Here is a 12791-nt window from a genome sequence, read left to right as displayed (position 1 = left end):
TGTCCATTGTTCGCGCACCTATCTGCCTGTGTTAGTGTGTGAGTCCGTACAGACTACTAACACAATTACCGCCTTGCATGTGAACTTATACATATATGTGTATGCAGTGCTGTAAGGCACTCAAGTGCATGAATGTCCACGAGTGACACACAACACAGTTAGAGAGTACAATAAAGTCGTTATTTAATTTACGTGTCAGAAATGACGAGAGTGGTAGAGGTTAGAAATAATGATTATATACGTTATATATGTACATACTTAAGGGAGAAGAAAGGACATAAAAGTACAAAATATTTCTTTAATTCTTTTTTTAAATTCCATAGTTTTTTAATGAGCTCAGCCTACAATATCATAACACCTACTCCTGTCCTTGTTAGACCTCTTTCGATCTAATCGTTCTGTTTAGATTTTCCGTCCTAAATTGACTTCAGAATTTAGTGCTCTGTTAGTTGTAGGCCACCTTAGAACGACAGAGACTTACGAGAGATTTGCATATACAGGCAGTGGTTCTTGAGGAACCATCGTCATTATAAACAAGTAAGTAAGGGCTCAATTCGGGTGTAACCGAACATTTTATACTCTCGCAATTTATTGATGTAATCTTATAAAGATAACACAATTCGACCCATATATTCGGTATAAAGTTCAGTAGAATAACGAAAATCGTCATAAATAGTATATGGGGACTGAGGTAATTCCTAAACCGATTTCACTCGTTTTCACCACCAAGATACAATGTATCGAAGACTATACGCTCACTTAATTCAATATTACTTATAATTAGGTATATGGGATCTGGGGGAAGTTATGACCCGATTTTTACCATTTCAGGTACAGAGAGAAACTGTTATAAGAACAAAATTCAGAGGGAATGAATTACATAAATATATCTGAGGGATTCACCTATATTCTTCATGTTCGATATCAGGGGCCTTGAAAAGTCATGGTTCGATTTTGACAATTTTTCCACAAGTGATGTCACAGCTCAAATACAGTATTTGTCTCATGTTTTATTCCGCTATCTTCATTTGTTCCCAATGTATATATGTATTATAAAGTGAACGAATCGAAAGAATTCAAAATTTAGTTATATGGGAAGTAGACGTAGGTGTGAACCGATTTCGCCCATTTTTCACACGTGTCATCAGGGTGTCAAGAAAGTGTTATATATCGAATTTCATTGAAATCGGTCGAATAGTTCTTGAGATATGGTTTTTGACCCATAAGTGGGTGACGCCACTCCCATTTTCCATTTTGTAAAAAAATCTCAGTGCAGCTTCCTTCTGCCATTTCTTATGTAAAATTTGGTGTTTCTGACGTTTTTCGTTAGTGAGTTAACGCACTTTTAGTAATTTGCAACCTAACCTTTGTATGGGAGGTGGACGTGGTTATTATCCGATTTCTTTCATTTTTATATTGTATAAGGAAATAAACGACTGCAGAAAGTTTGGTTTATATAGCTTTATTGGTTTGCGAGTTATATACAAAAAACCTATTTGGGGGTGGGGTCACGCCCACTTTTCCAAAAAAATTACATCCAAATGTGTCCCTCCCTAATGGGATCTTATGTTCCAAATTTCATTTTCATAACTTTATTTATGGCTTAGTTATGACACTGTATAAGTTTTCGGTTTCCGCCATTTTGTGGGCGTGGCAGTGGACGGATTTTGCCCATTTTCGAAAGCAACCTCCTCAGGATGCCAAGGAACATATGTTCTAAGTTTCATTAAGATATCTTAATTTTTACTCAAGTTATCGCTTGCACGGACAGACGGACGGACGGACAGACATCCGGATTTCAAATCTACTCGTCATCCATTATCATCATTTATATATATATAACCCCATATCTAACTCTTATATTTCTTGGTGACACAAACAACCGTTATGTGAACAAAACTATTATACTCTGTGCAACAGGTTGCGAGAGTATAAAAATTCTTTCTTCTATTCTATATTTTTCCTCAACCATTATTCCAACACATCGTGTATTGCCTGGTTTAACAGTCACATGTAAGGTCATCGCCACTCTGAAACTGGTCAAGTTTTCAGAAAACTTCTCTGACTGTTGGTTGGACTTCTTAAATTTAGAAGTATTGGGATTCGAAAACTCTAGGAGCTTAAATCTTTTCTCAGTTGATTTCATTCAACCAAATTTCCAATTTAAAAATTGAAGTATAATTGAGTCATATGAAACTTTTTGCCTAAGAAACCTGAATACTGGTTTGAGAACTGCGATTCCAATCGTTCAGAACTATCTGTATTTATATTATAATATATAGATTATTGTTAATGCTATAGCGTAGAAATTTCCCAAATAATTTTGAAAAACTGTGCCAAGTTGACTGTCCTTAGGTGGGTATAAATTCCTCATACGTAGAACCAACTGCAATTATTCCTTGATTCCATATCAGATCACATCGCAATGTATGTCGTAACTTCTTCAAACGTCGGGATATTGTTTGTAAAACGTCCTTCATTTATTTAGTTTTAGACTCAGGACTTATTTTATACCTATAGTTAATACTTAACTTACCCTCCCTTCAGAAAGGATTTGAACTTTAAATATGCTTTTGAGGGCTTAAACAAAAGAGGAAAGTTCATTAAATAAAAGACAATTCCCTCCAAAAATGCGGTCTCATTTAAAACATCAACTTTATCAATGACTATATTAATGCAGAGCTTATCAAATCCCCATATTATCATATTATGAACCCAAATATAATACCAACAAATTAACATAACCTTATTTACATCTCAATTATATGCTTCTTCCTGCAATTCGCTTTGCGCCTGAATGTATGCTATCCATATCTTTACTGCCAGTATCTATTCACCTGGTTCTCATGGACATTTGAGTACAAGTATAGTTTTCAGTTGCATATGCCACTCCTTTGCAACCGCACTTGAAACCTATCACAATAGACATCAAAATAATAACAACACTGCTGTTGGTCATGCAAAATGTGAAGATAATATAATATTTATTTAACAATTGCAGAAATTCTGCATACTTTTGGCAGCATAATATATTCAAAACATCTACTTTGCCAGTTCGAGCATGTATTTCAATGCTTAAAATTGTGGTGGAACATGATAGTTGAGTGATGCGGTTCACTGAAGAGTCTCTTCTATTATATGCATATGCCGTATGAGTCTATTATTTTTCAATAAAATTTAGGGACTTATTTTGGTGGAAAATTATTTAAAAAAAACCAAATTACCTCAAAAGTCAAGTCACTATTCGACCAAGTACTATCAACTCAAAAATATATCTCAAATGAGTTCCTTTCATCCTTCTCAAATTAAATTAATACTTAAATGTATAGCTTAAGAGCTTCGTGGAAATCGTCTTGAGATATTCCGTACACCTATAAGGTGGCTGATATGATCTTCCGAAATGATTTCCTCAATAAAGATCAATTTGGAGTGTTGACTTCATACCTTTTATTACTAAGCAGGTGCTTGTCTCTGCCTGTGATATATCAATAATCTAATGTTGATAGACAAAAGTCTCTACAAGGCATCAATTAAAACCAAATAGATCTTTAACGGAGCTGCAATTTAGCCTGATATTTATCACCATACAGATAAGACAGATAACACAATTCGAGTTATTATTGGAAAGATAAATGGTAAATATTTTAAGAAATCTATTGGGGAACTGAAAACTACGCACAATAAAAGCAAAAAACAGAAGTGAAAACTATATAATTTTACTAGTCCAAAGGGACAGCAACAAATACAACAAAAAACAGCAAATTATTATGAATGTTATGAGTTCATTCAATAAATAATAATATTGACAATGCATGTTTACTGCATGCACACGCACATTGGCTTCTCTGCTCCAGCAAAATCTACATAGATTGCAACTAAATCAAAGTAACAACACTTAAGCAAATTGGTGCAAAATTTTCTTGGAAAATATGATATCATACACAATCATAACAGTACTTTGAACAGTGCTTATTTATGGTATTTGTTGTTGGCCAGATGTGAAACTCATAAATATTTTCAACCTCAAGTGTATATTTAAAACGAGTATGCTTGAAATTTTCACAAATATTTTCAAATATTGCATGTCTTCTTATTGCCCACAGCAGCAATATTCGGTTCGTAAAAGCTTCTAGGAAGAGCATATGCATTTGGCTTGCGTTTAATAAAAATATTATTTGTGAAATATGGTTCATGAAAGTAAGGTAGGCTCTAAGTGGTCTTAAGTTGGAAATATGCATTAGTGTTGTATCGTTCTTAAAAATATGAAAGGAGTAGGACCACATAATTGCAACAATTTAATGGTGGAAAAATTAATATACAAATGTAGGCCCTTTATACTTCAAGTTAGACCTCTGAGCAAATTCTAGATGTAGGCTATGTAGCTCATCTATAATTAAGTATTCTAGAATTTATGGTTGATTCTTGTAATAAAAAGTGTTATATTTGACTAATTTGACCTTATAGCTACTAATTGTTCTCCTTAACCCCCGTCAATATCTTGATTTTTAAAACTAAACTTGTTCCAACTTCCAATGCAAGTGAATGGTAATTTGCTTTTTCCCACAGCCAAATTAATTTAATACATTAAGATTTTAATTGAGAAACCAGTTTTTGCCTTTCGCACACCCGGCTACTCGATAATTTGTTCTACATTTTTCTTTTTGCTCTTCATAAGAAGTTGGTTAATTTCATCAGCTGATTGTTATTTTATCAATAAATACAACAAAATTTACAGCGTGGCCAATAACCCGCAGAGTTGATTCCAATTCCAACTCGATTTGTATTCGAATAAAACTTAATGTAGTAAATTAAGATTATTTTGTATGGTAAATCGAGCAAAGACCGGTTAATTGATCAATTAACAGCTGTGCGAAAGGCCTATAATTAAGATGTTAATTGAGTTATAAGTTATTTCTTACTTCAAGACGTCAAAAAGAGACTCTAATCTTTTAGAGATATTCACTTTATTAAATATAAAAGGTACCAAGTTGAATGCATATCTCTTCATTTGAATTGACATCCTATGCCTCGCTGACCTTCTATTGCGACGTCACCTATGACCGCCAATTAAATGTCAAATAATAAATTTCCGCCACAATTTCGCTGGTTTAGTTTGTAGCATTTGCGATTTTGCTCAAATATTGCTAATTTGCTTGTAATTGCTTTGCGAAATTTCACCACAAACCATTTGCAACAGTTACAGTGCACCCATTGTGCCGTTATTTGAGGGTACAGCAAACGGCGCCCGCGACTAATGATTACTTCGTTTGATGACGAAATGATGTGTTTTACTATATGCGTGCGGTCGTGTATTGTGTGGTTACCTCGCCAGGTATGTGTTTCTAATGGTTGTGTGTGTATGTGGAGAGTAATGTATGTGGCGCAACAACGTCCTTATCATCATGTCAATGGCAATTAATTGGCCAAATTTATGCGAAAAGAGGCATTGGCCGAAACTATTTTAGTTTAATTGCCAACTTAGAGATCAAAAGGAGCGCAATTAAATGGGACGCGCAAAGTAATTTGTATAAAATATATATTCATTTAATTCTAATAGATAGTAGATAATTGTCCTATTAGTATTTCAAATTAGATTTAAAAATAATAATAATGGATGCTTTAATTTTTTTTTTTAATGAAAGCTTTGGTGAAAGCTCTTTGAACTAGACTAGTGTAATAAAAGCTCTAGTACTATCATTACTTCTTAAGCTGTATAAGTTTTCTTTAAAAAATCACACTTTTCAAAAGATTTCAAAAACCACTAGTTTAAAAAGCTCATCAACTTTAGTGAAAGCTCTAATTTGCAAAGAAATTAATTTGCCAATCGACAAACTTTTACTACATGCATATGTTTATCCAAAGCTTCTGTAGTATAGTCAAGCTATTCCACTTTAGTGAAAGCTCTACTATGCAATTCATTTAAATTTATTCTTATGAAACCTTTTATACTTTAAACACTCTTTAGCAATAATATTTAATTTAAGCTTCAATTTACTCTTTTGCAGAACTTGAACCGGTATTTCCCTATCGTGACGTAACCATAAAACGTGGTGTCGATGCAAATGAATTATACGAAATACTCGGCGAAGTGGGCAGGTGAGTACTTTGCAGACAATAATACGACTTACTCATAATAAAAAAATATTGAAAAATGTCCATTTCACAAGCACACAACTTTAACTACTTTTAAAAAATACCGTTGAAATGCTTGCGCTAATTTTTAATACACAATGGTGTAGTTTAGCGTCAAATGTAGCACCGCAGGGACGCATAAAAATATCATCAGAGATGGCAAATATCACCGTTAAAAATCAAGCGCAGAAAAAATAAACTTTCCAACATTTGTTTCCAATATTATTACGTGCTTAATTGCGCGACACATTCTTGCACCTGCAACCATATTTATGAGACGCTGCTTTAGCTATATTATTTTACAGCTTTATATACAGCTATGTACTATATGTAATAGAATATATAATCATAAGTAACATCATTTTATTGCCTTTTGTAATCACTCTCTTTAGAGGCAAATTCGGCACTGTCTACAAATGCCAGGAAAAGGAGAATGGTCTGAAGTTAGCTGCCAAATTTGTGCCCATCCCCAAGCGTGAAGACCGTCGCAATGTGGAACGCGAGGTGGAGATTATGAACTCACTACAACATCATCTAATCATACAGTTATACGCGGCGTATGAACATCAGAAAATGATGTGTGTCGTGCTGGAGTTGTAAGTAGACAATTAAGAGATTGAAATTTTTATAAAACAACTTTAATTTAAGAAATTAAAGCAAGAAATTTAATTTCAGGTATATAAAAATATTTCTATTAAGATTCTGCACTCCGAAAGTAATTTTTCTCCATAAAATGTTCTAATGACAGTATTGTAGGTCGCTTTGGTTCATGCTTTACAGTTCAAAAACTACGCCATAAATATGTTTACAGTTTTTTTAAACACGAAATACCTTAATTCTAGTAACTTAATATAGCTATAGGTAACCAATCAGAGATCTGAGCTTTACATAATCTACAACGAAACAAGGTCATGAAATCTTACTAAAATTTTTTCTTACGGCAGTTTGCAACAAACGAAATAAACCTGAGATGTAAAGTATAAATTAAGACATCCACTCTAATTACTCAGGAATTTTGTAGTACAATAAACTCATTATAAATAAGTTCATATAATGAGGAACAATTTTATTAAGCCAAGAACATGGTCTTTAGGAAGGCCAAAAGAAGGGTTAAAAAGTATATAGAGTTACTTCTGTAATTTATATGCGTTGAAGCTTTTTGATATAGAACTTAACCAGGTTCTAGTATTCTAAGAGATTTACAGAGAGCATATGATGGATTTTCTTAAGGTTTTTACTTTTCCAAATAATAATAAATGCCTGCAAAGTTCTTAAAGGCTTTTTGGCGAATTGATAAACCTTTTAGATTAGACCTGGTTCCTCAATTGACAGATCACATTTACAGTTATGTACTTTATAGATAAATTCTGATGATAAATTAAATTCAGCGCGATGTCCCGGATATTACTTTTTGACATTTTTTAAAGCTTAATAGACGAGCTTGTCCTCACTTATCTATATAATATCTTTAGCACTGAAAGGTACTACATACCTTTACACAATATTAAATTCACCTTTGGTTGCAAAAATTCAACTTGCTCTTATTATTCATACTCTCACAATCTATCATCGTACATGCATATATTTGTATTTGTCAAAACTTTTGACACAAACTTTTTAATGACCTTAGACGATTTCTTGTGCAACCCTTTTTCAATTACCGTTTACATGTCGTGCAAGTTTTGGATGTTTTTCGTGGAATATGTTGAACTCTGCACTTTCATAACTGCATGACCGACAAAATTTAGAAAGCTCTGCACTCTCTTTTTTTAATTTTTCCTGACAGCTCTATCATATTGCCATTCAAGCAAATAGCAATTTTATCAATTTAAATTTATAAGAAATTCATGGAAATTATTTTATTTTTCTTTCAATTTTATTTTTTTGATTTTCTAATATCTTTTTTTTGCTTCTGAATATATTCAGCTTGATTTTATTTTTCTTGCAAAAAGTTTTTCCTCTCATCCGTTTAAGCAACTTTCCTTGGCAACTGCCAAGTTTTACTCTCCTATCACACAAGCATATTTTTATTGTCACTTCCGGAATGCTTTCGCCAGCTCAAAAATCCACTTGATTTTCTCAGAATTTTCAACTTGTCTGCCCTCATCACCTGCTCGATTGCTACAGTACCTACATCCATATTTATACATATGTCTATGAAAACATATGTGAATGCCGAGTGCCTTGCAAAGTTATGCAAATATTTTTTCGTTAAAAATTTTGCACATTTTGCATTTCTTCTTTTTTTTTGCGCTTTTTCGTGTCTTCGCATGCTCTCCGGCAGTTGCAGGTGAATTGGCAAGCGTTCTTATACACAGGTGTACCATTCAGAAAAGTTTACTGAATGACTCCTTGGGCACTTGCACGTACATGTGTTAGCGCATTTGCAACCGTTAAAATTCTGCAAAAGTGTAAAAGAAGTAAGAATTGAGAAAAGTGAAGATTTGAAGATTTCGTAATTTTGATATTAACTTTATTTTGTTAGTTTCAGTTTATCATACTTATAATTTTTACAAGAAACTGTAGTTTTCTCATAAAAGAAACCACAAAAATAGTCGATTATAGGCGTGGTACAATGAACTTTGAGATTAAATTCCACAACTCAGAAGATAGCTAAGCGATCTCAACTAAATATCTTCGATACAAATATTCAAGATACGCTCCTAACATTGCCTACAAATGTTTAGAAGAGCTCTTTAATTAGACCTACTAACCATCTAATCACATTTTTCAATTCAATGGATTTTATATTAGAGCTTCCCTTCTCTATATGAGGCATCAACCCTATAAATATTAATGAGATGGATTCTGATAATCAATAGTTCTCTTGTGAAATTACTGATATTCATCAATCTGACTAATTTTTCAAATATGATTGAAATATTTTAATGTTGATTACCAGTCTCTTGATTTTATCTTAGATTCTTTTAACCTTTAGTACTTTAGCTTACCATTTGTAGCTCAATTTTGCTCATACTATATAATTCAAAAACTATGCCATAAATATGCCTGAAGTTCTATTAAGCATGAAATGCATCTATTATGGTAACTTATTATAAATATAGGTATCCATTCAGAGATCTGAGCTTTACACCATCTGCGACGAAGCAAGGTCATGAAATCTTACTGAAAATTTTCCTTATGGCAGTATGCAATAAACTAAATGAACCTGCGATCTGAAGTTGAGGTGAAAGACAGGCAATCTTATTATCGACTATAGATAACCAATCGAAAACAAATCATTTTTGCTCATCTTTGTAGTCAAATTGAATTGTTTTAGTTTCTTCTTAAGAATGAAACCATAATAAGGTTCTTTTACAAAATGATATATCTATACAATACTTAATCATTACAAAAGCTTCAGTGATCACCTATAGATTTCGAAACCTCATCCAGAGGATATATCTTCAAATGTGATCGATTTTTCTCAGTCTTTCTTTATTGCTTTCCGCGTCATCTACGAGCTATTATCTTTGACTCACCGCTACATTCAGCTGATAACAAAAAAAGACTCAGGGCCCAACCCTAAGAAGGGAATTCTCACAATCCAACGACATTATCACTGGGTTAATATAGTAGATATATAAAGAATGGTGAAAAATGTTGCCTGTTTCCATTTTTCCATTTTTAGTTTTGTCTTTCATACACTACTGACAGTAATAGGCCTCTGCTGTGTTGAAGTGTGGACTCACCTTAATGTGCACAGTCTTGCCAAGAAACTCTCACAGTTTACTTACTCCCCCCGCACTTTTAATATTGGCTTCTGACTTGAAATGCCTTGAAAAGTTGTTTAAACAACTAAATTGCGGTAGTAAGCGTCAGCGCCAAAATGTATGCAAATTTTGTGAATGAAACTGAGTAACAATGACTGCTATACAGTGCATATAAGCACAGCTAGTTTGTATGTATTTAGCTGGTACTCAACAACAGCTTGTGGCAACAGTCTATTGAGAAAACTTGCAATGAACTTGTTGCAGCTGCAATGGACTCAAAAATATATACTCACTAGGGCTCATATGCCTCTATACATATGCCTATGCATGACCTTACTCGGTAAGAACTCATTAAAGCTACGTTGCCAAACGGCACTTTTCTGCTTGTTTCATGTGTTTCTTGCTCCGCAGTGTATTTGTACAGCCCAAATTGTTGCTTGCAACATGCCATACAATGCATACATTTAGGCGCATGATGCAGCAAAAGCTTTCAGCTTGCTTGTAGCTTGTTTGGCCTGAAGCAAATTGCCAAGGTCTGCAACTTGTTTAGCAAATATTGCATTTATAAACATATTTGTAGACTTTCTGAGTGTAAAGTTTCACTTACTCTCCAGTGAGGCAAAATATTTTGCTTAGCTTCAAATTTAATTGTTTCAAAACCAAGGCATATGCAACACTACAAATTGCTAGCAAAATTAGTAAGTGTGAACAAAGAACTCTCTATATATATGTATATTCACAGTTATGTTGACAAATGACTTACGCCTAACACCTTCACCATTGTTGTTGCTGTTTTGTGCTCGTATCTCCTGTTAGCTGAGTGTTGGCAAATTCGCCTTCACTTTAAGTTATCATAAATCATTAGTGGCAACCACAAAAGACAAGTCTTGCAGACAGGTAGTTAGGCAGTCAAATTGCAGGCAACTTTTCAACTACAACAACAGCAGCAACATGATAATAGTTTTCGTTTCGGGAAAACAACAAAAACAATTTGTATTTTACCTACTCGGGTGTCTACAGCATAAGACCGCATTGCAATGCATAGTAATTCGAACTGCCAATCATGTCCATAAATTCTTAGTATGCTTCTAGGCGTTCAGTAAGCTCTAATATTAATAAATATAACTATGTAGCTATTGGCGAAATTGCTTGGAAGAGTAGATATGTATATGTATACATATAAAACTATATATATGTTAAAGTAGCATATGCGTGTCTTCTATAGGTTACAAATTCTTATCTTAAAAGGAAAGCTCTATTAAAATGTCAGTAAAAGCTTTTAGATTTTTTGATGTTTATATGAAATTTTAATAGAGTTTACGATAAATACATAAGTAAATGTGATAAATTGTGCGAAAAAAATTTCTTTTGTTGGTTTTGAAAACTTTTAAATATGAAAAATTGATAAGTGAGGTTCAAATAAAATCTAGATGCAAAGTAATTTTCTATACCGGATGAAGAAATATTATAAGAAATAAAGTTAGAGGTTATTCCCATCATTGAACACTCAGACCGAAAAATATATATGCTATATATCAATTGGTGCTTGATTGTACAGTTTAGAAAGCTGGTTACTAAAATTAGCGAGCTTGTCATTCCACTAGGAACGGGTAACATGAAGATAATTTTAAGGTCAATGGTTTATCACAACCTCACTTTAATGTTACATAAGTTCTTAGAATTATTTCTGAAAGCTCAGCCTAAAGAATGAAAGCTTCATTGAGTCCATCTCTTCCTTGTAGTATCTAGAAAACAACCATCGATAAAAAGGATCATCAAATTACTTGAAGAGAGCTTTTCGCACAGCCAAATTAATTTAATACATTAAGATAATAATTGAGTGACCAGTTTTTGCCTTTCACACAGCCGGCTACTCGATAAACGATCAATTGTTAAACATATTTTATAATTTTCATTCGAAGTTGGTAATTTTCATCAGCTGATTGCTATTTTATCAATAAACATAAGATTTCCAACGTGGACAACAACCCGCAAAGTTGCATTCCAGTTACAACTCGATTTGTATACAATTAAAAATTAATTTATTACAATAAAATAAAATTTTGTGTAGAAAATCGATCTAAATCAGCGCTTTAATTGAGCAAAGGCCGGTTAATTAATCGATTAACTCCTGAGCAAAAAGGCTATAAATCTCACTATCCCTACCTGAGAGAATATAAAGTATTCTACAATCTACCAATACTATGCGAAATTACATAAAGAAGAAAACCATTTTGAGCTCATCGTGGTTATTTAATCTAAGGCAACTTTAAAAGCAAATTGAAAAAGAAAGTAAAACATTTTTGGATAGTGAGAACATACTATAAGCAAAAGCATCAATTTCATTATATTTTAAGTCTGATATTTCAAATAAAATAGTCTTACGTCTATACCGTTAAACTAAGCTGTAGGCAGGATAGTGAGATCATGGTGGTTAGATGTATTAGATATTAGCTAGAATCCGTCACACCTTTAATTTCCTTAAAACTAATTTCTTTCGAACCAATCCCCGATCAAATCACTTCCAGTCATTCTTCATAGCCAATTTTATGGTAATCAGAAAATATACTCCTAAATTATATATTTTAGAATAGATGATTAGAGATCAATACGATGTATAGAGATTCGACGAATTTTATTCGAGAGATTATTATTCTTGCTTTCATTTATAACTTTAAAAAAATTTTGCTATTTATTATATAAATTAACTCTTTCAGAGTCGAGGGCGGTGAACTTTTCGATCGTGTGGTGGACGATGAATTTGTGTTGACCGAACGCGTTTGTGTGGTTTTCATACGACAAGTTTGCGAAGCCATGGAATTTATACATCGCAACAACATTCTACATCTCGACTTGAAGCCTGAGAATATTTTGTGTCTGACACAAGAGGGAAATCGCATTAAAATCATCGATTTTGGGTTAGCGCGTAAATATGACCCGAACAAG

The 12791-nt window shown here is 33.1% G+C and overlaps 1 protein-coding gene across 11 annotated transcripts in view; it reads left to right on the top strand.

Annotated features, from left to right (window-relative positions):
- LOC105215127 (probable serine/threonine-protein kinase fhkD) overlaps positions 1-12791 on the top strand; it is a 125932-nt gene that overhangs the window by 102197 nt on the left and 10944 nt on the right. For all 11 annotated transcript variants that reach the window (XM_054232866.1, XM_054232873.1, XM_054232875.1 and 8 more), the window contains 3 exons: positions 6006-6096; positions 6525-6728; positions 12563-12791. The exon at positions 12563-12791 is cut by the window's right edge and continues 9 nt beyond it. In XM_054232866.1, the coding sequence (XP_054088841.1) occupies positions 6006-6096; positions 6525-6728; positions 12563-12791 (524 nt within the window). The remainder of the gene's footprint in view (positions 1-6005; positions 6097-6524; positions 6729-12562) is intronic.

Source organism: Zeugodacus cucurbitae, chromosome 6 (genome assembly GCF_028554725.1).
Source record: "Zeugodacus cucurbitae isolate PBARC_wt_2022May chromosome 6, idZeuCucr1.2, whole genome shotgun sequence".
Taxonomy (NCBI): Eukaryota; Metazoa; Arthropoda; class Insecta; order Diptera; family Tephritidae; genus Zeugodacus; species Zeugodacus cucurbitae.
Note: the sequence above shows the minus strand (reverse complement) of the source record. Positions and strands in the feature narration are given on the sequence as shown.